The sequence below is a fragment of the Stegostoma tigrinum genome, chromosome 39, assembly GCF_030684315.1.
Source record: "Stegostoma tigrinum isolate sSteTig4 chromosome 39, sSteTig4.hap1, whole genome shotgun sequence".
NCBI lineage: Eukaryota > Metazoa > Chordata > Chondrichthyes > Orectolobiformes > Stegostomatidae > Stegostoma > Stegostoma tigrinum.
Window position 1 is genome coordinate 16625918 of NC_081392.1, and position 27953 is coordinate 16653870.

Below are 27953 nucleotides of genomic sequence, written 5' to 3' on the forward strand. Positions count from 1 at the left end.
AGGTGGGGAGGTAGGGAGGGGATAGGTCAGTCCAGGGAAGACGGACAGGTCAAGGAGGTGGGATGAGGTTAGTAGGTAGCTGGGGGTGCGGCTTGGGGTGGGAGGAAGGGATGGGTGAGAGGAAGAACCGGTTAGGGAGGCAGAGACAGGTTGGACTGGTTTTGGGATGCAGTGGGTGGGGGGGAAGAGCTGGGCTGGTTGTGTGGTGCAGTGGGGGGAGGGGATGCACTGGGCTGGTTTAGGGATGCAGTAGGGGAAGGGGAGATTTTGAAACTGGTGAAGTCCACATTGATACCATATGGCTGCAGGGTTCCCAGGCGGAATATGAGTTGCTGTTCCTGCAACCTTCGGGTGGCATCATTGTGGCAGTGCAGGAGGCCCATGATGGACATGTCATCTAGAGAATGGGAGGGGGAGTGGAAATGGTTTGCGACTGGGAGGTGCAGTTGTTTGTTGCGAACTGAGCGGAGGTGTTCTGCAAAGCGGTCCCCAAGCCTCCGCTTGGTTTCCCCAATGTAGAGGAAGCCGCACCGGGTACAGTGGATGCAGTATACCACATTGGCAGATGTGCAGGTGAACCTCTGCTTAATGTGGAATGTCATCTTGGGGCCTGGGATGGGGGTGAGGGAGGAGGTGTGGGGACAAGTGTAGCATTTCCTGCGGTTGCAGGGGAAGGTGCCGGGTGTGGTGGGGTTGGAGGGCAGTGTGGAGCGAACAAGGGAGTCACAGAGAGAGTGGTCTCTCCGGAAAGCAGACAGGGGAGGGGATGGAAAAATGTCTTGGGTGGTGGGGTCGGATTGTAAATGGCGGAAGTGTCGGAGGATAATGCATTGTATCCGGAGGTTTTACTAAATTCTTGTTTTAAAATAAAGGATAACAAGAGAAGAATTAAATCCAAAAAAAGTTGAGTTAATTTTAATAGTCTTCCTTGGAAGATTTTTCGAGTTATGTGTTGAGTCTTATAGGCAAGTTAATAATAGCCTAATTCCCAGTGGTTATTGACAATATACATGCCTCTTCTCCATGTCAGTTCTGGTTTTGACAAAATTATAATCAATTGATTAGAAAATCAAAATGGCCAAAACATATACTTCTTGAAATGTGGTCTGAGCTTTTGAGATGATATTTTGCACAATGTGCACAATGGATCCCAATGTTAGCAATTCTCTTGGAATCTTGTTTCTGTTGATTTTCTGCCTGTTATGTCAGCTAACCATGATAGTGCATATAAAACCTCTGACCTGAAGGTAACTTCAGGGATAACGCCAACAAACAGTGCCACCTAGTGTCCACTGAAACTTGAGGGAGAGAAATGGATGGATATCTGATGAAGAGGGAATTCAAAATGGACAAGGGGCTTATAATGGGAAGAACAGTTGAAAGTTGTAGATCAAGTCTTGGGACAGGGCTTGAATAATAGTGAGCAAGAGGGGTTAAGTTACATTCCCTCTTGCATTATCATGTCCTTAACCTTTTTTTTAAAATATGTTGAATATTTTTCTAAATTTCCATGTGTCAAGATACTCAAAGATTTTTTTAAAAACTTGAATTTATATAGTACCTTTGACTAAATAAAAGGTTACAAGATGATTCTCAGGAGCATTATCAAATAAAATCTGGCATAGCAATTTAAGGAAATATGATATTACGAGCAAAAGCATATCAAAGACATAGATTTAAGGAGGACAAATGAGGCTGGAAACTGAATCTATCATTGCAAATCAATGATTGAATGTGTCGTGCATTTCTCTGTGCTAGCAGGGGTAATGCCTAAAATTCTCTTTTATGATCTATCTGCTACACTAGGACCCAGTGTACAAACCACAGTTTTTGACAGCAAAGGTTTAATGTCTTTACCTTTTATGGTGCAATAGAATTTCTGAACGATGAACAAGATGGCACTGCAATTCCGAATATGTGTGAATGAGAGCATACCGATTGTAACTTGGTTGGAGTCCCATGGAGGCTATTACTGCCTCAGATCTCTCAACCCTCAAACATTAGCTCATGACCCTACTTGTGGTCCCAACTGCAACTTTGGGAAATACTTTTAATAAAAACATAAGAAACAGGAGTAATGATCGACCGAAGGGTCTGTAAATCAATCAAGTATGAATATGGCAGATTTTTGAATTTACCTCCATTTTCCTACCAACTTCCTATACCTCTTAATGTCCTGGAATTCTGTACATCTTCCTCTCTTGGCCTTATGTACAGACCATGATGGAAAATCCCACAGCCCCTAAGGTCAAGAATTCCAAAGAGTCATAACCTTTAGAGTCCTAAATGATTGGCCATTTACCTTGAGTCTGTGTTGCTATATTCTAGACTCTCCACCAAGGGATAGCAAGTTCTGTGTCTGTCAAACCCCTTCATAAACTTGTATGTTTCAATGAAATTACATCTCCTCAACTCCAGACAGTATAGATCCAATTTATTCAGCCCCTCATCATAGGCTACTCCTCTCATCTTATGGATGAATCAACTTAATCTTCTCTGTACTGCCGTCAATGCAAATATATCTTCTACTGATAACCTCTCCAAGTAGAAACACATCTTATAAAATTATATGATTGTAATTTCCTTGTGGCTTCTTGTATTTTTGAGGTAGATGTAGATTTCCTCTGAAGTTCATAGCATCAGCATGAATAAAACATTTCGGAAACTAATAGGAATATTATTGAATCAGGGATTCAATTAAAATAGTGGGCATTGATCAGCAAAAGGCTGAACTCCAAGCTAACGATAAATCAGGCTATTTTTGCTAAGTCATACAATACCTACTTACCCGTAAAACTCAGCAGAGGGCAATGTGGGTTAGACCACATGAAATTGGTCAAGCATGTGCCAAACCTTTGCCATCATGATCAGAAAACTGTGGGTAGAATCTGCCCAAAAAGTGACTTCCCATTTGGAACACCTCTAAATTCCATCTGGCGATATCTAAAATTCATTGTCGCTAATATGGAGTTAATTAATGTAATACTTCTTATGCATATATTCGCAAACAATGTACTGAGCCAATGCAACAGGAGTGGAACTTTAAACTCTAACATTTATACAATTAAAATTGCAAAAGTTAAGTTGGGAGTTGTCTGTCATCACTAAAGGTTCCAGATGAAAGATAAATTTTAGCAGGGGATAAATGCCTCATTTCATGTGATACGTAGCTAATTTGATATTAAAATTATTTTTTGAAATGCTAACGCATGTGGCAGATGTTGAAAATGACTATTAAGCTGTTCGAGCTACTCATATGTTGAATTTTTTATGCTTTGACAGTTGATTAGGAAGAAATCATTTGAGCTTCAAAGCAAAACACATTTCTGAGCATCTTTAGGGCTTATTGGTCTTTAATGTGTGCCATTTGGTACTCTTTTCCATACTTTACCAACGGAGAGAGTAGCCTTGAATTGTTTTCCTGCTATTAATCTGACAGTGAAACATCTGTGTGGGGAAAATCCTCAGTCACTCACCAGAAGGGGATCATGGTAACCCATGTAGAACTTCAGGGCTGGCATAATTTTTCAGACAAAATATGCTTTTGATTTTTGGACTACCTTGTTTTTAAACAAATGGACAAGCTAATATATTAGGGCTAATTTTATGTTCAACTGCAGACTGGAAATCCCATTTTACAACATCACAATAACAACAACTTATTTATATAATGCATTTAATGTAATATTTACATTGTACATTTAGTGTGATATGATAGAAAAAAGGGCACTTCCCAGCTGCATTGTAAAACAAAGTATGACATTGCACAAGGAGATATTAGGTCAGATGACAAAAAACAAGCTTAAAGAGGTAGGTTTTAAGAAGTGTCTTAATGGAAGAAAGTGAAGTAGAGGTGGAAAGGGGTAGGGAGGTTTGGGGCATAGGCCCCTAACGGTGCAGTAATTGTAACTAGGAATGCAAAAGATGCTTATGAGTGCATTGATCTCGGTGAATAGTGCAATTGAAAGAGATTACAAAGATAGGCTGAGGCCAAGCCATGGAGGGATTTGAAAACAAAGGTGAAAATTTTGGAGTGAAGACACTGCTTGACAAGAAGCCAGTGTAGGTCAGCCAAGACAGGGTGGCAGGAATGGGACTAGTGAGTTAAGACATCAAAGTTTGGATGACCCTGAGTTTGCAGTGTGTACAATGTAGGAAACTGGCAAAGAATGTGTTGGAATTGTTGAGTCCAGGCTTATCTTAGGAATGAATGAGGGTTTCCGCAGCAAACAGGGACATGATAAAATGTGACACCACTGCTGTAAACAGACGAGCTTAATTCAATTGATACCAGGGAGAGGTATGGAATTTGTAGTAAGGGAATGGAATCTTGGATTGGTGGCCAAAAAGACTGGCTTCACTCTTTCTAATATTTAATTAGAGAAACTTTTCGCTCGTTCAGTATTAGATGTTCGATAAGAAGTCTGATAGTTTAGTGCAGTGAACGAGCTGAGAGAAGTGGTAGTGATGTAGAGATGGGAGTCATCAGTGTACGTATTGAAACAAATGCTGTGTCTGCTGATGTTGCCATGGGGCAGCATTAAGATAAGAAACAGAAAGGCATCCATCAAGGTCAGAATGGAGATAAAGATGTGGAGATGGAAGAAAAGAGATTACAAGTGATTCTCTGGCTATGATCAGATTGATAAGAATGGAACCACATAACAGCAGATAAGTTGCAGGGAAACGGTGTGGTCAACCATGTCAAAGGCTGCAGACAGGTTGAGAGGAACAAGAAGGGAAAATTTATCTGTGTTACAAATGACCTGGAAATAATTTGTGACTTTGGTAAGAGCTGTTTCAGTATGGTGGAACTGTGATTACACATTGACCATAACGGGAGAGAATGATGGGTGTGCCCATCTTGATTTTTGACATCTACTGATAGAGGGTAAACCTCTCCCTCAGACTACTAAATATATAATACTGTGCATTCTACAGGGTAGCTAGCTTGTTACTGCTTTTGGTTCTATGTACTATTTCAGTTGTAAATAAACCCAAACTGCAATTTACTCTGCATCAATGGTCTGCTGGGATATAATTATCTACTGCTGGAGAACAGGAGAGAGCATTCCACATTTCATGTTTATCCAGTGTAGTGGTGACTGCATTTATGAGTTAAATGGTCCGACTAACCCTTATGTGGTAAAGAATACAATACTCATTGGTTTTTGAGAGATGCAACTGCTTTTTACTATCTATGAATATGAATAAAGCTTCGGAGGGAGCAAAGGAGTGAAATGCAACAGCATATTTTAAGGGCTTACAACATTCAATGGCTCCAGCTTGAGCCCTAACCTCTGAGAGAATTCTGTTCACATTCTTTCATAACTAAATGGAGGCCTGTGATTTATAACTTCGTGGGTATAGCTAGATTTTGAAAATACTTTGCTGTTGTTTTGATAGATCAAGATAAGTAAACAGACAAACCAAACAAGGTGTTTGTTGTTCAATCCCTGACATATTTATGTCTGCCAGGCTTTGGGGTTTTCGTGCAGTAATGCTTGGAGGCTTCCAAACCAAACAGTAAACAAATAGATTCAGCCAGGCTGTTCTCTCATCTTGGTCTTTATGATGAGATGCAGAAAGTCAGGCCCATTTGTTGCCTTTGGCTGAGGGTCAGGGCTGTCCCAAGATTTAAAATTAAAAATCTTATTCCCAACTGTCACAAAATCAAGAACTCATGGTTGGTTGGTGTGCGCACTTGAAAAAAAATCCAAATAATTTAGTTAACTGAAATAGGACACTCTTCTGGCACCATTAATTACTTGGGGGAGTTTAAAGAAGTATGGCAGCTCTAGGGGGAAAAATAATTGGGAAAGCTTTTATGTTGGTTGGGAAATTTCTGTGTGAGATCTGCGTTGTTTTTAACTTGTTGATATTTCAATGACTACATGTTTCATTTTACTATAAACTATGCTGTTTTGTTACATTTGTGAACGTAGAACACAGTGCAGGAACAGGCCCTTCAGCACACATGTCTGCACCAAATAGGAATAAACAATTAAAGGTATTCCATGTATTTTTCTTGCAGATGGTGCAACATTTTATTGCTCCAGGACATCCCAAAGTGCGTTAGAGCTAATTATGTATTTTTGAAGTGCCATTATTCTTGCAACATAGGAAATGTGTAAGACTATTTACACACAGCAAGTTCCTACAAACAACAATACAATAATGTCCAGATATCCTTTTTAACTATGTTGTTTGAGGGATAAATATTAAAGCAGGACACAGTGAGAATTCCAGCTTTTTGCACAGTGTCACTGGATCCTTTCAATTGTGTCAAAGGGCAGGGAGTTTTGGTTTAATGTCACATTTAGAAAAGGAATATGATTTAAACGGTATGATCATCTTGGCAGCACTAGTAATGTAGTTTTCCTCCTTTGGAGTCGTAGGGGCATCTAAAGAATGGGAGGGGGAGTGGAAATGGCTTGCGACTGGGAGGTGCAGTTGCTTATACTGCACCTCTCAGTCGCAAACCATTTCCACTCCCCCTCCCATTCCTCAGACGACATGTCCATCATGGGCCTCCTGCAGTGCCACAATGATGCCACCCAAAGGTTGCAGGAACAGCAACTCATATTCCGCTTGGGAACCCAATGGTATCAATGTGGACTTCACCAGCTTCAAAATCTCGTCTTCCCCCCACCGCATCCCAAAACCAGCCCAGCTCGTCCCCTCCCCCCACTGCATCCCAAAACCAGTCCAACCTGTCTCTGCCTCCCTAACCTGTTCTTCCTCTCACCCATCCCTTCCTCCCACCCCAAGCCGCACCTCCATCTCCTACCTACTAACCTCATCCCACCTCCTTGACCTGTCCGTCTTCCCTGGACTGACCTATCCCCTCCCTACCTCTCCACCTATACTCTCCTCTCCACCTATCTTCTTTTCTCTCCATCTTCGGTCCGCCTCCCCCTCTCTCCCTATTTATTCCAGAACCCTCTCCCCAACCCCTCTCTGATGAAAGGCCTAGGCCCGAAACGTCAGCTTTTGTGCTCCTGAGATGCTGCTGGGCCTGCTGTGTTCATCTAACTCCACACTTTGTTATCGTGGATTCTCCAGCATCTGCAGTTCCCATTATCACTAGTTCCATTTGCCTGTGTTTGGTCCATATCCCTCCCAAACTTCTCCTATTCATGTACTTATCTATATGTCTTTTAAATCTTGTAACTGTACCTGCATACAACACTTCATACGACATGTCATTCCACACATGAACCACTTGCTGTGTTTAAAAAAAAAGTTGTCCCTCATGTCCTTTTTAAAACTTTCTCCTCTCACCTTAAAAATATGTTCCCTACTTTTGAATTCCCCCACCCTAGGGAAAGATCCTCGTTATTCACCTGATCTATGCCCCTCATTATTTTATAAACCTTTATAATGTCGCACCTCAATCTCTTACACTCCAGTGAAAAATGTCCTGGCCTATCCAGCCTCTCCCTATAACTCAAACCCTCCATTCCCAACAACGCCTGGGTAAATCTCTTCTGAACCTTCTCCAGCTTAATAACATTCTTCCTATGGCAGGGTGACCAGAACTGGACACAGTATTCCAGAAGAGTCCTCACCAATGTCCTGCAAAACCTCAACATAGCATCCCAACTCCTATATTCAATAATCTGAGCATTGACGGCAAACATACTAAATGCATTCTTAACCACCCTGTCTATCTGTGATGCAAATTTCAAAGAATTATGTACCTGAACCCCTGGGTCTGTCTGTTCTACAACACTACCCAAGGCCCTACTTTTAATTGCATGAGTTCTGCCCTTGTTTGTTCTACTAAAATGCAATACCTCACATTTATCCAAATTAAACTTGCATCTGCCACTCTTCTGTCCATTGACCCAACTGATCAAGATCTCTTTGTAAGCTTAGATAAAACCTTCTTCGCCATCCACTATACCACCAATTTTGGAGTAATCCACAAATTTACTAACCATGTCTCCTATATTCTCATCCAAATCGTTTATGTTGAGGACAAACAAAATTGTACCCAGTACTGAACCCTGTGGAACGGGCCTCTTATCCAAAAAACAAACCTCTACCACTACCCTCTGTCTCTTACTATCAAGCCAATTTTGTACCCAGTTGGCAAATTCACCCTGAATCCCAACTAATCTAACTTTACTAATTAGTCTATCATGCAGAACCTTGCCAAAGGCTTTTACTAAAGTCCACATAAACAACGTCTACTGCTCTGCCCTCAACAGTCATTTTGGTTACTTCCTCAAAAACCTCAAACAAGTTTGTGAGACATGATCTCCCTTGCTCAAAACCATGTTGACAATCCCGAATCAGTCCGTGCCTTTCCAAATGCACGTAAATCCTATTTTTCAGAATCCCTTCCAAAAGCTTACCCACCACCGATGTCAGGCTCACAGGTCTATAATTCCCAGACTTCCCTTTACAGCCTTTCTTAAGTAAAGGCACAACATTAACCATCCTCCAGTCCTCAAGCACCTCACCCGTGGTTACAGATGATGCAAATATTTTGGCTAGGGTCATTGAGATATATAGCATGTAAACAGACCCTTTGGTCCAACTCATCCATGCTGACCAAATATCCTAAATAAATCTAGTCCCATTTGCTAGCATTTAGCCCATTTCCCTCTAAACCCTTCCTACTCATATACCTGTCCAGATGCCCCTTAAATGTTATTATACCCACCTCCACCACTTCCTCTTGCAACTTATTCCATATACGCATCACCCTCTGTGTGAAAATGTTACCCCGCAAGTCCCTTTCAAATCTTGCCTCTCCGACCTTAAACCAATGAACTCGAGTTTTTAACTCCCCCCCAACCCTGGGGAAAAGACTTTGTCTATTTACCCTATCCATGCCCCTCATGATTTGATAAAAATCTGTAAGGTTATCCTTCTGCCTCTGATGCTCCAGGAAAAATAGCCCCAGTCTCTTCAGCCTCTCCTTTCAACTCAAACCCTCCAACCCCGGCAACATCCTTGAAAATCTTTTCTGAACCCTTTCAAATTTTACATCCACCTTCTTATAGCAGGGAGACCAGAATTGCACACAGTATTCCAATAGTGGCCTAACTAATATCCTAAACAGCTGCAATATGACCTCCCAACTCCTATACTCAATGCACTGACCAATAAAGGCAAGCATACCAAATACCTGCTTCATTATCCTATCTACCTGCAACTCCACTTTCAAGGAACTATGAACCTGCACTCCAAGGTCCCTTTGTTCAGCAACACTTCCCAAGATGTTACTATTACATGTATAAGACCTGACCTGATTTGCCTTTCCAAAAGCAGCACCTCACATTTATCTAAGTTAAACTCTATCTGCCACTCTTCAGGCAATTGGCCCATCTGATCAAGATCACCTTGGACTCTGAGTTTCTTTCCTAACTTCCTATAATGTTCTGGGATACATTTGATCAGGTCCTGGAGATTTATCCACCCTTATTATCCTATGACCTCCAGTACTTCCTCTTCTGTAATATGAACTGTATTCAAAATATCAATATTTATTTCCCGGGTTTATCAGCCTCCATGTCTTTCTGCAAAGTAAAAACCGATGTAAAATATTCATTTAGTAGCACGTCCATCTCCTGAGGTTGAACACGTAGACAATCTCATTGAACTTTAAGGGCTCTTATTCTCTTTCCCGTTGCTCTTTTCCTCTTAATGTACTTGTAGAGTCTGTTTGGAATATCCTTCAATTTATCTGTCAAGGCTGTAGGAATTGTTCAAGAAGACTTATTTGATAGATAAGATTGTCCTGAATTATACTTGACAGACCCTTGACTTTACTATAATGCCGCAGGGTTGAATAGCACTTGTTGCACAGAGGGACTCCATGCCAGATCTGCACTATTTTAGCTAGTAGGTAGTTGTTCTAACCAAGGTGGCTATGACTGCCTCAGACAGCATTATAATGTTTCCCCCTTTTGAATTCCATAGTTATCTGCCCACTTAGCCACCCTTTTCTTCAGGTTTGTCTGTACAAAATATCATTGTTTTAACTTTAACTGTTCAGTGGATCTTTCTGCAGCAAAAATCTTTTCTGTCACCTTCCCACAGTTGCAGATCTCAAGAAGTCCCCTAACTTTCTCAGTACAGAATGCTCTGTCACTGACTATAAGTCCATTTTTTTAAATACATTCAATGCTGTATACTGAGCCAGGCCAGGTGACAGCTAGCATCAACCATGGACAACGTAATCTGCAAAAATTCAGCGTATAATTCTGTGCCATTCCTTGAGACTGTACCCAAATACTAATGCAGTTGTATTTACTTAGCAGAAATATCTCATGGACTCTCTTTTTCATAACCAACAGTACATCTTTCCTCCAAAATGGTTTCCAATACTGTTTTTTTTCAAAAGTGAACAAAGAACAAAGAACAAAGAAAATTACAGCACTGGAACAGGTCCTTCAGCCCTCCAAGCCTGCGCCGATCCAGATCCTCTGTCTAAACCTGTCATCCATTTTTCTAAGGGTCTGTATCCATTTGCTCCCCGCCCATCCATGTACCTGTCCAGATACATCTTAAAAGACACTATCGTGTCTGCGTCTACCACCTCCGCTGGCACTGCGTTCCAGGCACCCACCACCCTCTCTGTAAAGAACTTTCCACACATATCTCCCATAAACTTTCCTCCTCTCACTTTGAACTTATGACTCCTAGTAATTGAGTCCCCCACTCTGGGCAAAAGCTTCTTGCTATCCACCATGTCTATACCCCTCATGATTTTGTAGACCTCAATCAGGCCCCCCCTCAATCTCTGTCTTTCTAATGAAAATAATCCTAATCTACTCAACCTCTCTTCATAGCTAGCACCCTCCATACCAGGCAACATCCTGGTGAACCTCCTGTGCACCCTCTCCAAAGCATCCACATCCTTTTGGAAATGTGCCATCAGAACTGTTTGCAGTACTCTAAATGTGGCCGAACCAAAGTCCTATACAACTGCAACATGACCTGCCAACTCTTGTACTCAATACTCCGTCCGATGAAGGAAAGCATGCCGTATGCCTCCTTGACCACTCTATTGACCTGCGTTGTCACCTTCAGGGAACAATGGACCTGAACACCCAGATCTCTCTGTTCATCAATTTTCCCTAGGACTTTTCCATTTACTGTATAGTTTGATCTTGAATTAGATCTTCCAAAATGCATCACCTTGCATTTGTCCAGATTGAACTCCATCTGCCATTTATCTGCCCAACTCTCCAATCTATCTATATTCTGCTGTAATCTCTGACAGTCCCCTTCACTATCTGCTACTCCACCAATCCTAGTGCCATCAGCAATCTTGCTAATCAGACCACTTATACCTTCCTCCAAATCATTTACATATATCGCAAACAACAGTGGTTCCAGCACAGATCCCTGTGGAACACCACTAGTCACAGGTCTCAAATTTGAGAAACCCCCTTCCACTACTACTCTCTGTCTCCTGTTGCCCAGCCAGGTTTTTATCCATCTAGCTAGCACACCCTGGACCCCATGTGACTTCACTTTCTCCATCAGCTTGCCATGGGGAACCTTATCAAACGCCTTACTGAAGTCCATCTATATGACATCTACAGCCTTTCCCTCATCAATCAACTTTGCCATGTCCTCAAAGAATTCTATTAAGTTGGTAAGACATGACCTTCCCTGCACAAAACCATGTTGCCCATCACTGATAGACCCATTTTCTCCCAAATGGGAAAAGATCCTATCCCTCAGAATCTTTTCCAACAGCTTCCCTACCACTGACGTCAGGCTCACCAGTCAATAATTACCTGGATTGCCCCTGCTACTCTTCTTAAATGAGGGGACAACATTAGCAATTCTCCAGTCCTTTAGGACCTCACCCATGTTTAAGGATGCTGCAAAGATATCTGTTAAGGCTCCGGCCATTTCTTCTCTAGCTTCCCTCTTCTGCTTGTCTTGCAGATATACAAGAGATAAAATAGTTTTGATAAAAAGACCTTGCATTTGTGTAGCATTTTTAATGTCTTTGGAACATCCCAAAATGCTTCCTAGGCAATGAACTACTTTTCCAGTGCAAATGCAGCCAATTTGCACACAACTAAAATATAAATAACTAAGGGTGGAATCTGATAAGAGTCTGAGCGACATGGCCTATGTCAAATTTTGAGACAGAATTGGGCAAGAAGAATGTTGATGGCCAATGCAACTTCACATGATCATTTTCCTTTGCCTTTTATACTTTTCACAAGTGGAGTGGTACATTTCTCATTAGGCAGTGGTAAGTTGCCAATTAAGGGGGATTGATTATTGCTTATTAAAGGCTGTGTTCATGGCCCAACTCACTTCATTAATATTAATATACTATCTTACCAAACTTTCCAAACAAGCCAAACACTGAGAAAACTTGACATGGGAACCAGAGAGGATACTGGGAAATTTAACTCGCCGCTTGCTCCGAACAACCCCCATGTTGGATAATGAGCAGCAACATCTCAGGTCAAGATCCACTAACCACATGAACCCCTTATCTTTGGATATTTACCATCCAGTACCAACTGCTAAGAACCAACATGACATATCCCTGGTTCACTTATAGGAGGCTTCCACATTTCAATGCTGCAGCAAGGACATTGCACGCTCAGGGACATGCCCCCTAGCTCGAGGATTGCACTAGGCTGCATCTCTGGGCTCTTTGCTTGCTCTCTTAGTGCTCAGTCACTTTGACCCGACCTTGTTGTCCACAGTATTCCTGCCTTGCCTTGCCTTTTTGTAAGATTTCCTCCTCAGCCAGAGACATTCGGCTCATATTGCTTCTGTTTTGCCTTGCTGTTAAGCTCTGAAAGAAAGGAAGAAAGCTTGTGACGGTTGTCAGCAGACCTCACTCAAGTCAACAGGATTCCTTCTTTCAGGCGGATATCACAGGCACCCTCCGATACCACTTCAGGGGTTTGGAAACAGTCCGTCAGCCGCTTGTGGTGGTCAGAGTCAGGATGCTGTCCACAGAAGATGTGAGGAGGTGAATGTTGGGTAGGCCACCATTTGTCTTGACTCCTCTGCATTCATGGTGGCTGCTTTCCTTCTGGAATGAGAGGGATTCAGGTATTGAGGGAGGTGAAAATGGGTGACACAGCTGTTACTTTCGGTACAGGTGGAGAAGTGTCCTGAGCAAGTGACTAAGCAGTGCAGAAGGCATGAGGGGTTAGTTGTTTCAGGGGTTTGGGTACATGATAACGAGTGAGTAAGATGTTACAGGCAGCAGTGAGAATGGTACGGCAGAAACTTTGGTGGGAGGTGGGTACAGTTGCAAAGATAGAGTAAGTGTGAGATATCGGAGTAGAAGAGGTATTTTCCTACAGTGCTACAGTGCTGAGCATTCCTCCCAAAGGCAGAGACTGATTTAATCTGGGTGGCAACCTCAGACCAGACTGGCGTGGTCTAGTGATGTGTCCTCCACTCCTCATCCTGAAGGAAGAGGAAGTCCCACCTCTGCACCACACCATCCAGCAGAGCTTCCAGGTCCTGACTGCACAGCAGGGTGTCAATATCCCCCGTCAACCATGTCAGGAACCATGTAGAGCGGCTCCAGATTTACACTTGTGTAAGTGTATAACGGATTTTTAAAGATGGCACCAGTGCAATGGACATTGGTGAATTCTAGAATATCTGCTGAGGTGCAAATTGTTCTAGAAATGGTGTGTGGTAAGATAGGTAAGGAATCAGATGTGATAAAGCCAAAGCCATGTGATAGATACTATTACCAGTATTGGTAATATTCAACAAAAAAAAACTCACCAAGAGTCTTGGCAGAAATCCTTCTAAAAGCTTGATGCAACTTGGACTCAGCCAAATAAAAGTAAAATTGAGCCCTAGACTACAGAGAACTCATCTGCTATTTGAAAAAATTCATGGCAACTTTTACATCTACCTGAACAGCCTCAGTTTCACACAGGCCTGATATTTAGAAAAAAATCAGTTAAGCTTCAGTTTTGGGGAGTTTCATGGAGCGTTTCTCGAGCTCCAGCGAGTTATTTCACATGATTTTCAGCTGCTCACTTCATCAGGTAGATCCTACACCCCTACGCTCTGCACTCATCCTATTGGGTGCTGGAAGTACTAGCCATTGCTGGGACTTTCAGTGATACATGCTGCCAGGCAGGAGTAGCAATTAAGATTGCATGTGTTGAGGAATGAAAATGAAAAGCTTCTGAGGGCACACTTGTCTGACTGTCAGAATAAGTGCAGCTGCAACAATGAAACTACAAGGTTACCTGACATTACACGATGTTCGAACCTGTCTGAAGGATAGCTATCCATTCCTGAATGCCTGGTGTAGCATAACTTCTTGTCATTGTTCAATTTGGGAGCATCACATGTTGCACCGCCTTCCAATAGTGGATAATATCAACTTTTATTGAACAACAATTAAAGTGAATTTTTTTAAAAATTGCTTCTGTGAGTAACCAGGGGTTGCTTGCATTTCGAACAACAACAAATTTGCAGTCAACAAATGATAACCTTATGCAACTTACATCTATTGGAGGTAGATGTCAATAAGTCTTGTCTGGCTTGATGTGCCCAGCACTGCACCCCTATATCATGCTGAAGGTGATGTTCCTCCTGCTCAATGTCCTCATCTGCCTTCTTGGGAGACTGTTGCTGCTCTCCCAGCCCTTCAGTATCCATCACAACACCTCTTTGCTTGCTCCGGTTTGCACGGGCAGAATTCAAGGACTATGTGGCATAGACACTGGAATGTACTGCATGGCAACACCATCCTCCTTCAGTGTTTCCCAACAGCTATCTTTGTAAGGCATCCAGGCTATAGGATATAGGTATTGCGGCAGTTTGCACAGTGTTTGGCTCAGACCTCGAGGATGTGTTACCATGATCATATCTGAATTTTATATTTACTAAATCGTAGTCTTTCTATCAATCTCAACTACGTTCTGAAATAGCATTCTCATTGTGACATATGTACAACCAATAGCATCCTGCATCCAGGACAGTCCAGCTACATTATAAAGCTTCCTGCGACATTGAAACAAGATGTGAGTTAGCACAAATTACATTGACAACAGCTTTGATAAATTTGTAGGTTGCGGATTGATAAGTCCTACATAGGATCCCACTAGCTCCTTGGAAGCTGGTAGTTGCAATAAAAGAAAGCTATCAACTTGACAACCACCACAGTAGAATGGCAACCTACCCCTTCAGTTCATGAGTCCTACATCAGCAGAAGGGAGTTCTGTGTTGGTATCACTGGACAACCTCATTCTGCAGCAGCAAAGCACCTCACTCATCTGGAGGAAATGGTTAAGAAGATGACAGCCTCCTGTCACTCTTCTGCGCCCTAAGGGTACCTTCATCTGTGACATCTTCATGTGGAGGCTGTTCAGCAAACTGTTAGCAGTTGTTGCTGGTCCAGGTCTTGCTGGCACATTTGTCTTTCCTCAATTTCTCCATACCTTAACTGCACCATTGCCATGGTGACAATAATCTCTGCATATTCTAATTAACCTATGTGGGGAATATCAGAAACAGAACAGGTCCCTTAGTATTGTGAGTACTCAGCATTTGCATCATACACAAATAGCAGTGTAGCATAGTCCTTGATACAGTGGGACATGAATGTCTCTGAGGAGGGACATGGAATGTTTGTACATGGATCTTTGACATAGTGGACCTGATTCTGGTGTATGCAGCAGGAGCTATGTCGCACAAAATTTCTAGTAGGAGATTGAAGTGTGGTCAGATTACTGAAACCTTGTTTCCATCATTCCCACATCTTCCAAGAAAGGTAGCATTGCATATAAGAGCATGCTGTCAAATACTTACAGTTCAAGGTCAGAGGAAATCAGTTCCATGCCTTTACACTTGATATGCTTGATTGTCTTTGTGAATTGCAGTCTGTAGGTGAAATTTTTAAAGGTCCCTGTGATTACTTCTGCTTTATGGATATGCCTATGATAAATTTATTATGGCCAGTTACAGGATTCAAAATTGTTTGTGGCTAGGATTTGCATTCCTCATAGTTGGAGATTACATTTGTTTCACATGCAAAATTATATGATTATAGATATTTTAAAGCTGTACTGGGTAACAGCGTCAATAATGCAAGTGCTCTTTAAAGGGCCTAACATCACTCACAAGTAGAGCTTGCATTCTTATACATGTAACGCCACTTACCTCACTCATTTTTGGTGTGTTGGCTGATATTTTTCATTTCCATTGTGTACTTGTGAATTGGCACGGAAGGTGGCACACGTCACACTTTACAGAATGAGTGACAGGCCCAGTGTGCTAATCCAGATGAGCCCCAAAAACCTCATGCGCTTTTTATCTCTTGTGCTTCTTGTTGACCCCATCAGTTTGCCCAACTCTTTTGTTTAAATCTTCATATTGCCTCCTGTGCCAAGCATACAGTTTAGTTACACCAACATTAAAATACACTGCATTGCCACTTTTCCCGACGGAAGTAGAGTGGTAGTGACTGTCAATGAACCCCACCACAGTAATCCATGTCCACCAGTGCACTATTGTCTCCCGTTCTTATATGTTAAGTTGCCTCCTCTATTATTGTCCTATCTACTTTCCAGCAATCTTGCTCCCATCCCCACAACTGAGTTCCCCAACTTGCCCATCTCAGCCCACTCTACAGCCCAGTCCCTCGACCTCAATTATATGGAACTCCTGACTCCAATCATCCCAAGTGGCCAACTGACTATATCCAAGCCCCTGGACTGAGACTGAACAATGACTGACTGGTAGTGGAGCCTCTGATTGATGACCATTCCTCTTGATTTGACTGAGATCAGGAACTCTTAAACTTTGAGCCATAGCCATTTGTGTGAAGCATATTTAGCATGTCACTGTGTAAGCTGTTGTAAATGCTGTAGGTGTGACTTTGACATGATGTAGTGTTGTCGAGCAACATGTTCGCCGTTGCCAACTTCACTTAACATTGCTGACATCCACGACAAGCCGACTGGCTTGTGTCTGCGTTAAATGCTAGGCAAGACAGAAGTATTGTGAAGCTGTACATTCTGAATGTGGCAGCAAAGCACAAAAAGGCAAGGCAAGGCAGAATTACAGCAACCATCTAAGTAAATGCAAAGTCGGTGAGTGTGAAGAGTGCAAGCTAAGAGCCCTGAGATGGACATTGCTCTGCTGCAAGAGATGGGTGCCTGTCTCTGTGAACAAAATGGCCTAACAACAACAATTGATTTGTTGAAGATAACAAAGTGTGGGGCTGGATGAACACAGCAGGCCAAGCAGCATTTTAGCAGAAGGGTCTAGGCCTGAAATGTCAGCTTTCCTGCTCCTAAGATGCTGCTTGGCCTGCTGTGTTCATCCAGCTCCACACTTTGTTATCTTGGATTCTCCAGCATCTGCAGTTCCCATTATCTCTGATCACAATTGACTTGTCATTGCCTACATCGTTCAGGGACTATGAAGATTCTACGCATTGATTCTGAAAGTTGGTGTCTCCAACACTGAAGCACTTGCAAAGTCATCCTACAAGTTTAATTCCAGAAGTGCGGTTCCAACATCACTTAGATGTGAGAATGCTATCAATGAGCCCAGGCTGATAGAGGTAAAATGGATTCTTGACAAGGTGGTGAAGGAGCTTCACTAGTGCACAGGGCAAGGATACATTTTTTTCAGTTGTAAAGCTAAGGGCGAGGTGTCAAGGTTCAAACAATAGGACATCATTGAGGTTGAAAAGAATGAAAAGAGATGACAATTAAGAAAATAGTGTCAGCTATGATCCAAGTGCAAACCACCAACAGCTAGTTCCAGCTTGCTGCTGGGAAGAGATCAAACTACGGTTTCTGCTATAAAAGAATAATTCTCCTTGTTATATTAATAAATATAACATCTCTGAGATGATACTTGTTTATATATAAACTCTAACACCATAAATAAGTGTGCGTGATTAACTCCAGTGCAGGAAAATAAATGGATGTGGAATAATTAAATTATTCCGCTTGCCATGTTTGATCATGACCTTACTTAGCTTTGATGGGTACACACCCAAGCTTTTGTTTGCCATCTTAAAGGTTACATTTCGCTGAAAGGTTTTGTGAAGTTACAACAAATCTGAAACATAAAAGGAGTAAAGTACATGTACAACTCTTATTATATATTGATTTACCACTATCATCTAGCACCCTGGAGCATCTCACAATGAATTGTATTCTTTTATAGTTTTGCCATTGCTACTAAGTAGCAGCTAATTCTAACACTGTCAAATTCTATGTATCACTACATTGAAAAAAATTACTTGTCCAGGATCTACATTTGTGTTCTCTACTTATTGATACTCCAGCCAGTTGAGTTTGTCCCTATTCACATTCGGAAAAAGATGATCTGATTCACAATGCCAAAAGCTGCAAAAGCTGCTGAGAGATTAGTGCATCAGGGTAGGAAAATGCTTCGGTTACAGGAATGTCATTTGTCACTTTTGTTAGAGCCATTGCAATGATACAGCTGTACAAAGGCTGCCTTAAGGGGCCCAAGCATGACATTGCAAGTTGGAGAAACAACATGAAACAACAAGAACTTTGGACAGGAAATGGGAAATTATAAATGGTTAGTAGTTTGCAACAATAATGGAGTTTAATATAGACTTTGGAGATGAATGCTGACAATATACAGAATCCAGAGAGAACTTGATTACAAAGAATCATTCACAATATCTGCTAGTGCAGGGGCCAGGAAAAGAAATTGGGTAGTGAGGGTGGGATCAAGGGAGAAATTCTGAATACAGAATAATTAATGGAATGTATATAGTTACTGCTTGATCATTTTGTGCTGTGAAACTTTTGTACCAGCAATACGCATTTGGATTTGCAATTGCAACTGTAGACTCTATTCACTGGATGAAGTATGTCTCTAAAACCCCTCCAAACTCCATATATATGTACTTATCAGCTGACCACAAGTAAAAACACATACAGTTTACTTATTTTAAATGTTGTCCCTTATTCTGAAACCAAAGCAGTCAATTTTTGGTGCTGCTACCTTTTTGATTGCCTGATTTGTGGAAATGAACATTTGAATTTACTTGGAAGCTTCACTGTGCAAAGATGCTTCATAAATGGAAAATGTTACAAATAGATATCTGGGCACTGGAGGGAGAGATTAAGACGTGAGTCCAAAACCTTGTTAGGAAAATTGGATTATGAATGTGTTCCTCTTGTACATTAATGACTTTTCTTTCTTTCTTCTATTTTTCTTTCTCCAGTTCTCAGTCTAATATTTCTCTTGATCCTTCATTTATTTCTCTCTCTTCCTTTAGTTTTCCTTGATCCTATTCTCATTCATCCTCAATTTCTCTTTTTTCTCTCTTTTTCTTTCTCCATTCCTCTTGCATTCATTCTTCTTGATTGGGATTATTCATTCAGTAGACTGGAGTGTTTTCTTAAATGAGAGCAGAATTCCACACCCTATCTTCTCCTACTGTTCTGAGGGGAGTCACCTTTATTAAAACATTGATTCTATAATAAATACATAATTTCTCTTGTGTCTCAATCACCCAATTTTTTCAAATTAAAAACATCTGCTGACCTATTTAGTCTCATTCAGATGAAATGCCAAAAATAGTTTCATGGGAGAAAAGCAATTCAAATAAACTTTACTCCACACAACAAAAGCAAAAATAAAAGGTGGAGATAGGAAGGTAGTTCTTCCTCCCAATGCCAATGACTTTAAAAACCTAGCCATACTTGATACTGGTTATGTAATTCTGCAAAGTGAACCTCTCCTTCCTCTTTTTCATTCCAAAATTGCAGGCATCTTGCTAATAGAAGGCAAATAGTGAACTGTAGAACTCAGGCAATACAGTCAAGTCAATGGGAATCATGTTAAATTGTACAGTACCTTACTCAGACAGAAGTTTGATGCTGTATCCCACTCTTGGCGAGGTATAAATTATGGATCAAAAACTTTCCTGTTCTGGAGGCAGTCACATGTAGGTCAGGAAAGGTATGGACAGCAAATTTTCTTCCCTAAAAGACATTTGTAAACCAGAAGAGTTTTTACAACAATGACTAATAATTTCATGACGATTATTGAGACACCACCTTTCAATTCCAGAATTTTTTTAAAAGTTGAATTTAAATGTCACCATTAGCCAAAGTGACATTTGAATCTGTGTCCTCACAGCATTAGCCTAGACTTCTTCAGTATTGGTTCAGTGACATTACCACTAGCCCAGTAGCTCCCTGTAATGGTTCACTTATTGAGCAGAATCTTATGGGGACTGAATTATGTGAGCTATCTGGGAAAACTATATGAGAAGTGCAGTCAGGCCTTTCTCAACATAGGGAGCAACTAGTTGCATTTTCCAGCAAAGGCCTTGGTGACAAGATGAAATTCCAAGTAGAAAGCAGTGAGATGCCTATCAATGGGTTTATTGCTTTTGTCAGCCTCATTATGCACAAATCTGACCTCACTAATATGCAGCTTTCTATCCTACATACACCACAATGAAACTAGGTGCAAGAATTTCCAACCTGAAAGTCTGATCACTCTGATGAAGGGTCTCGGCCCGAAACGTCAGCTTTTGTGCTCCTGAGATGTTGCGTGGCTTGCTGTGTTCATCCAGCTTCATACTTTGTTATCTTGGATTCTCCAGCATCTGCAGTTCCCATTATCACTGCAGCTTAACATTGCTTCTCCAGACCTCCATTTTGGACACCCAGCACCAGTATCTCCAATATCACACTCTATGGGCTGCACAAGCACGCATCCTATGTCCAATGACTTTGGCATTGGGAATTTGTTGATCTCGATGCATCATTATGGTACATTTCTGATCCAATTGAACTATGTAGTTGCATGATCATATTGCAGCCTGGGGTACACTGGCAACTCCATCACAAAACTGCTGCAAGACACTTTACGCACAGGGGCTCATACCAACCTCACAGATTGCACCAGGCTGCATCTTAGGATTGCTCAGTTGCTCTCTTACTTCTCACTCAATTTGATCCTATCAGGATACTCAAAGCATCCCTGCCGTGCCCTTTTGCACTTTCCCCCCACAGCCAGAGCTACAAGATTTACAGTACTTCAGTCTGCCTTATCATTTAGTGCAGAAACTAAGCCAGGAATCTAGTCATGATTGTCAGCAGTTATACAGTCACAGACTCATACAGTATGGAAACAGACTCAATGGTCCAACCAGTCCATGCTGACCATAATCCCAAACTAAACTAGTTCCACTTGCCTGTGCTTTGCCTATATTCCTCCAAACATTTCTTATTCATATTTGTATCCAAATGTCCTTTAAACATTGTAACTGTCCCAGCATTTACCACTTCCTCTGACAGTTCATTCCAGACATGAACTACTCTGTGTCCAAAAATTGTCCCCCATATCTTTTTTAAATCTTTCTCTTCTCACCTGAAAAATATGCCCCCTAGTCTTGAAATCCCCAACCCTCTGGAAAAGACATCTGCCATTCACTTTATCTACACCTGTCATGATTTTTTATAACCTCTATAAGGTCACCCACCAACCTCCTATTCTCCATTGAAAAAAGTCACTGCCTATCCAGCCTCTCCTTATAACTCAAACCCTCTGTTCCTGGCAACATCCTGGTAAACCTTTTCTGAACCCTCTCCTGCTTAATAATATCCTTCCTATAACTGGGTGACCAGAACTGCACACAGCACTCCAGAAGAGGCCTCACTAATGTCCTGTACAACCTCAACATGATGTCCCAACTCCTATACTCAATGGTCTGAGCAATGAAAGCAAGCAAAATAATCAAAGAAGACAGCCTTCAGTCAGAGGGTCCCAGCACAGTAAGTCAAGGGCAACCTCCACTCCACGTCTAGTTACTTGAACAATCATCGCACACTTTGGCAGTCAAGGAAATTGAATCGAGAGAGATGGTATTGGAGAACAAGGAAATGGCAGAGGAGTTAAACAGATACTTTGCATCAGTCTTTCTAGTGGAAGATACTAAAAAATTCCATTAAAACTGAAGGAAACTGTGTGTAATTAAGTTTAATCACCATCATTAGAGAAGTAGTTTTTGACAAACTAATGGGCTAAAGGCAGATAAGTGTCCTGGCCCTGGTGGCTTGCATCTTAGGATCCTAAAAGAGGTAGCTACAGAGACAATGGATGCATCGTTGTAATTTTCCAATAAGTGTTGGATTCTGGAGAAGTACCAGAGGATTGGAAAACTGCTGATGTGACACCCATATTCAAAAAGAGACAGAGGCAGAAAGCAGGTGGGTATAGACTGATTAGCCTAACATCTATTGTTAGAAAAGTATCAAAATCAACTGTAAAGGAAATAAGATTTGGAAAATTATAATCTAATCTAACAGAGTCAGCATGTGTCTCACTAATTTATTAAAGTTTTTTTGAAGAAGCCTCAGTTAGAGTTGTTGTATTTGGACTTTCAGAAGGTGTGCAACAATATACCTTGCAAAAAGTTAAGTCATAAGAGCCCATGGTGTTGGAGGTAGTATAATGGCATGGACGGAGAATTGACTAATGGCAGTAAGCAGCAAATGGGGATAAAAGATTCTTTTTCAGGTTGGCAATCCGCAACCAGTGGGGTTCTACAGGGATCAGTGCTGGGACTGCAAATGTTTACAATATATATTAATAACTTGGAGGAAGGAAGTGAATGTACTGTAGCCAAACTTGCAGACATCACAAAAGTAAGCGGAAAGCTAAGTGGCAAGAAGAATGCAAGTAGTTTATACAGCAATATTGAGTACATGGGCAAAAAGTTGACAAACAGCATATAATGTTGGAAAATGTGAAGTTGTTCATTTTGGAAGTGAGAATTAAACAGAATATTATTTAAATAGAGAAAAACTGCAGAAAGCTACAACAAAAGAGACCTGGGGCACTGCGCATTCCTCTCGATGGCAGAGACAGCACCAACCTGAGCAACAACCCTGGATTAGGCTGCCAAAGCCTGGTGTCATTGCATCCCTGGCCAGTCCTGAGGAGAGCTCTTGTCTGCATCACCCTGTCCACCAGGATCTTAAGGTGCCCGTACACAAAGCAATTGCCAAGTTCCCCTTATCCTGCCATGACTGGTACAAATGTGCAGGGCAGATCAGTCTGACAATGCTTGTCCAGTGGGTATTTTAAAGATGTTACTAGCTGCAGGGATATTGGTCTATTTGGGGTTATTTGGCTGATGTTGAGTTCTTCTAGCTACAGTGAATGGGAGAATACAGTTAACATTGGAGGTCAGGGATACCAAAAGAACAAGGTAGGTGGTTAATGAGGCATGTTTTGGATAATAGTATGACAAACATCACTAGGCCTCACAAAAAGAAACCCTCCACGAAACTCAGCAAAAATGACATTTTGCCAAAATATCATAACATTCCGTCTACTGTGCATATCTTCAGGCTTTTAGATAATCATAAAAGGAAAGCCAATTATGCTTCTTGGTGTTGTAATTGACTTTGAGAAGCGCTTCCATCCATATATCCCTATCATAACCAATCTGCCTTTTACTGTAGTATGTTTGGTTTCACCCCTGTCTCAATTCAGGTTGCTGAAACCATTACCATGTCTTTGTATCTCTAGACTTGATTTTTCCAATTGTCTCCTGATGAATCTATGATTTTCAAACTCTTCGAAGATGTGCGCATCCAAAACTACAGCATTAGTATGCCAATTCACAATTTCCTGCTCATCTCTCAGCTCTGTTAACTGACCTACATTGACTCTTGGACGAAAATTGAAAGTGCTGGAAGGGCTCAGGAGATCTGGCAGCATCTGTGGAGGGAAATCAGAGTTAACGTTTTGAACTGTGTTACCCTTCCTCAGAACTGATGGAAGCTGGGAAAACTTCAGTTTATGTGCAGAAAATAGGGGGGAGGGAGGAGGTAAGAAGTAAACAATAATGGGGGATATAACCCAAAGGGAGAGAAGAGCAATTGCACAGGAAAAGGAATGGGTAACAATCTGGATAGAAGGGTGAATGGTTATTAATGGGAATTGGTTAACATACCTGTCTCAGGCTTGCTGCAATACTCCAGCGAAGCTCAGCCCAAACTGGAAGAACAGCACCTCATTTTCTGCTTGGCAACCCTGCAGCCTTCTGGACCAAATACTGATTCAATAAATTTAGCGTTTGAGCTCTTAAACGTCCTTACCCCAAGCCCCTCACACCAGGTCTTGTTATCACACAGTCTGCTATTACGCACAACCCATTGTTAGCCACTAACAGGCCCCATTGATAGCTATTTATCCTCTTAGCCACATCGTTATCCACTCCTCTGTCAGTCCAACTGCTCTTCTCTCTCCTTGGGCTCTATCCCCACCTACCATTTACTCCTGACCCTCTCCCCCCACTCTTTCTTCTGCATATAAACCAACATTTTCCTAGCTACCATCAGTTCTGAGGAAGGGTCACTCGGCTTGAAATGTTAACTCTGATTTCTCTCCACAGATGCTGCCAGACCTGCTGAGCTTTTCCAGCCATTTCTAATTTTGTCTCTGACTTGCAGGATTCACAGTTCTTTTGGTTGTTACATTGACTTTTGATCTGACAATGCTTTAATTTAGAAATTCTCAACCTGCTTTTCAAATTTATGCATGACTTAATGTTTCCCAAACTCTTTAATCTCCTGCAGCTCTGAGATCTTTCTGCTCCGCTCTTCCTGGGCATTTTTCACATTCATGTTTTAATTGCTCTATGCAAAGATACCTTCAGCTCCTTGGAAACTAAACTATCTTTCTCTCTTCTTTAGAAAGTTATTTAAAACTTATTCATTGCTTAAGTATTTGGTCATCAGATCTAATATTTCCTACATGCCTTGGTGCCAAATACTGGTTAATAACACTCCTGTGAAACATCATAGTACTTTAAGGGATCTATATAAATGCAGCGATTCTACTGCCTTTCTCAACACCAAAGTCATTCCTTTGTCTTTGGGGTATGGTTCAATAGGAGGCAGCTATTCGCAATAATTCATTAAAGGAGTCACTATGTGTTTATACCTGGTTTTTCACAACCTCAGCACATGACAAAGCACTCCAAAGCCAATGAACCACTCGAGTGTCACTTATAGTGAAGAAAATCAAAGCGGCCAATTTGCACACAGTAAGATCCCCTAAATAAAATAAGCTGTTCTACAGTGAAACAAAAACAGAAATTGCTAGAGAAACTCAGCAGGTCTGGCAGCATCTATGAAGAGAAAGCAGTGTTAATATTTGGAGTTCAGTATCACTTCAAGTTTCTCCAATAATTTCTGTTTTTGTTTCAGATTTCGAGATCTGCAGACACTTTTTTTCTTTATTCTTCTCTGATGTTTGAGGAATGAATATTGCTCTGGAAATAGAGGCTATGCTTCAAACAATGTCATGGAAAGTTCAAAAAGAAATAACACAACATAATAATGGCAAATTTATTGCAACATAACCTTGGACGCACTGGACAATGGACAAATTCAGAGTGATCTTGTGATGACATGTTTTACACTGATTAAAAGGATAAGGTGTTTACATTGCAGAAATGCTAAGCTGTGGATAGGGTGGGAGAGTTAACTAGCGTGTGAATAAACTTAAGTTGTTGGCCAAATTCCTGGCTGCTTGTTTATCCTTATTTTCTCACCAATTTCCAAAAAAAAGATAAAAACCAAACAAAAACATTGTGTGCTTAAGCCATATAAACAGAGTGATTTTGACTCTGCCAATAGCTTGATGGGCAAATGTATTTGCAATGTGGCATTATGCCAAAAAGACAGAAGCAACTTAAATACAAACATTGCTCCTCATTTTGATGGGTTTCTCTTGCTGTTTCAAACATTTGATGTTGAGAAGAAACTTGTTGAGGTTAATAGAACAAAACAGAATAGAAATTTATCACGTGTACTTTTACATGAAAAATACAGTGAAATGTTTTATAAGTTGCCCCACAATGGCACCTACATCAATGACAGAAGTCATGCATAACAAAAAAAAAAGTAGACTAAGACAAAATTCATTACAATTCAGTTAACGGCTCCTGGGCTCAGGGAAAGCTGATTAAGAAGTGATGGAATACTCTGAAGATGCAGCTGGGACAAGACTGCATGTTGGGTTGCTGGAATATTGGGTTGGAAGCCTCTGCTGAAGAAGACTGCCTTTCCAGGCCGAGACTGCCACTCCTGAATGAGACCGCCTGCTGGACTGCTGGAATGCTTAGAAACTGAAGATGAAGAAGACCAACATACAGGGACAGACCTCAGTGCTCCTGTGCCAGAACAAGTCCACTGGGTGGAGACTGCCACTTCTCCTCCTTCAGGCATCTGGGCCTAGCTGTGGACCTGGAGCCTAGTCTAGTCTGCAAGCCCAGGCCAGGAAAATCAGCCTGGGACCTGCTCCTTGATGACCAGGAGACCACAGGCTGGGGTGGAGCCGTGTAATTCTCATCCTGGTGTGGGGAAGAGGATGCACTAAAGATATTTTTAAAGGTATCAAAAACTCAAAGATTTCTTTTGTAAGCAGGAGAGATGTGATCCAGAGGAATGTTTGAATTGAACATCAAATGAGGCGTCTACCTCAACGTCAGGATCATTTCACTCCATCTTTTATGCTTTCGCTGGGCAGTGGTGCGTTGCTAGATTTGCAGTGATTATTGATTATTAAAACACCTTATTAATGCTACATATCGCTTCATTAATATTCAGACTCCTATCTTACCAAGCTGGTCAAACAAGCCAGGGATTGGGAAAACTCAACAAGGAAAACAGAGCAAGCACCTGGGGAATTCAACTCACCACTTGATCCAAATGACCTACATACTGGAAACTAGGTACCAGTCACATGCACCTCACAACCATGAGCACTGGTGTTCAACAAGTACTAGCCTCTAACAGCACACATGCGCATCTCCAATTCACTTACAGGTTGCTATTGCCCTTCAACAATATACCATGAGCTGCATGGGCAACAATCATTTTCATGCTGCAGCAAGGACACTGTGCACTCAGGGACATGCAGGAAATCGTAGACTGGACCAGGATGTATCCTAGGCTTTTAGCTTGCTGCCATAGCGCTCACTCACTCTGAGTTTTTCTTTCACAGCATCCCTGACCTGCATTGCCTTATCTTGCCCTTTTTTGTGCTTTGCCTCCTCAGATAGAGTTACCAAGCCATATTACTGCTATCATGCCAGGCCATTTAGCACAGGCACAAAGCCAGAATGTTTGAGTAGCTGTCAGCAGGCTTCAGCCAAATCAAAGATCATAGCTCAGATGTTCACAGTATAGTAAGCTTCGGACACCCTTTCAGGTCCCACTTGGACCAGTCAGAGTCAGTGTCCTCTCCTGATGTACGGTGAGGAGCTGAATGATAGCATCACATCACTTGTCCTGACCCTTCCTGCTCTGCTGGGTCCTGCCTTTCTCCTGGAATGAGACAGAGAGTTAGGTATTACTGAGATAAAAGTGGATGTCATAGCTGATACTTTTGGTGCAGGTGGGAGAGTATCCAGAGCAAGTGAGTGGGCAGTGCAGAGGGGATGCAAGCTCAGTGGTGTTGGGGCTTAGGGGGGTGAGATCAAGTCGGGAATATGTTGCAGGCAGTAGTGAGACTCGTAAAACATGAGCCTTGGGAGCAGGTCAATACAGTAGCAAAAATACAGTCAGTGTGATATATCTGAGAGAAGATGTTGAACTTTACCCTGATGGAATGGAGAAGGATACGGACCTTCTTCCAACAGTACTGGGTGGGAATATTGGACTAGGGTGGCATAATCTGGTCTCATGACCTCCACTCCAAGTCCTGGGGGAAGAGGCAGCCCCACCTCCACACTACTCCATCCAGCAGGACCTCCACAAATGCCTGCACAGCAAGATGGTACAAGCACAAGGGATGCCAGTGAATTCTGGGATATATGCTGAGTGGTGGGAAGTTCTTCTGAGAACAACACATAGCAAGATGGGGCAGAAATCAGACATGAGCGATATCTCAGGGGTGCAATAGGTAGTTAGTGAGGAGGCTTGATAAGATTCCTTGGG

General features: G+C 41.7%; 1 protein-coding gene across 2 annotated transcripts in view; it reads left to right on the forward strand.

Annotated features, from left to right (window-relative positions):
• The window catches only part of LOC125447789 (SPARC-related modular calcium-binding protein 1-like), a 102359-nt gene extending 76847 nt beyond the window's left edge, over positions 1–25512 (forward strand). The window contains exon 13 of one of the 2 annotated variants that reach the window (XM_048522509.2): positions 25218–25512. In XM_048522509.2, the coding sequence (XP_048378466.1) occupies positions 25218–25267 (50 nt within the window). In that variant the 3' untranslated portion in view covers positions 25268–25512. The remainder of the gene's footprint in view (positions 1–25217) is intronic. The other variant, XM_048522508.2, reaches the window with a different exon arrangement.
• Positions 25513–27953: the final 2441 nt, after the last annotated feature.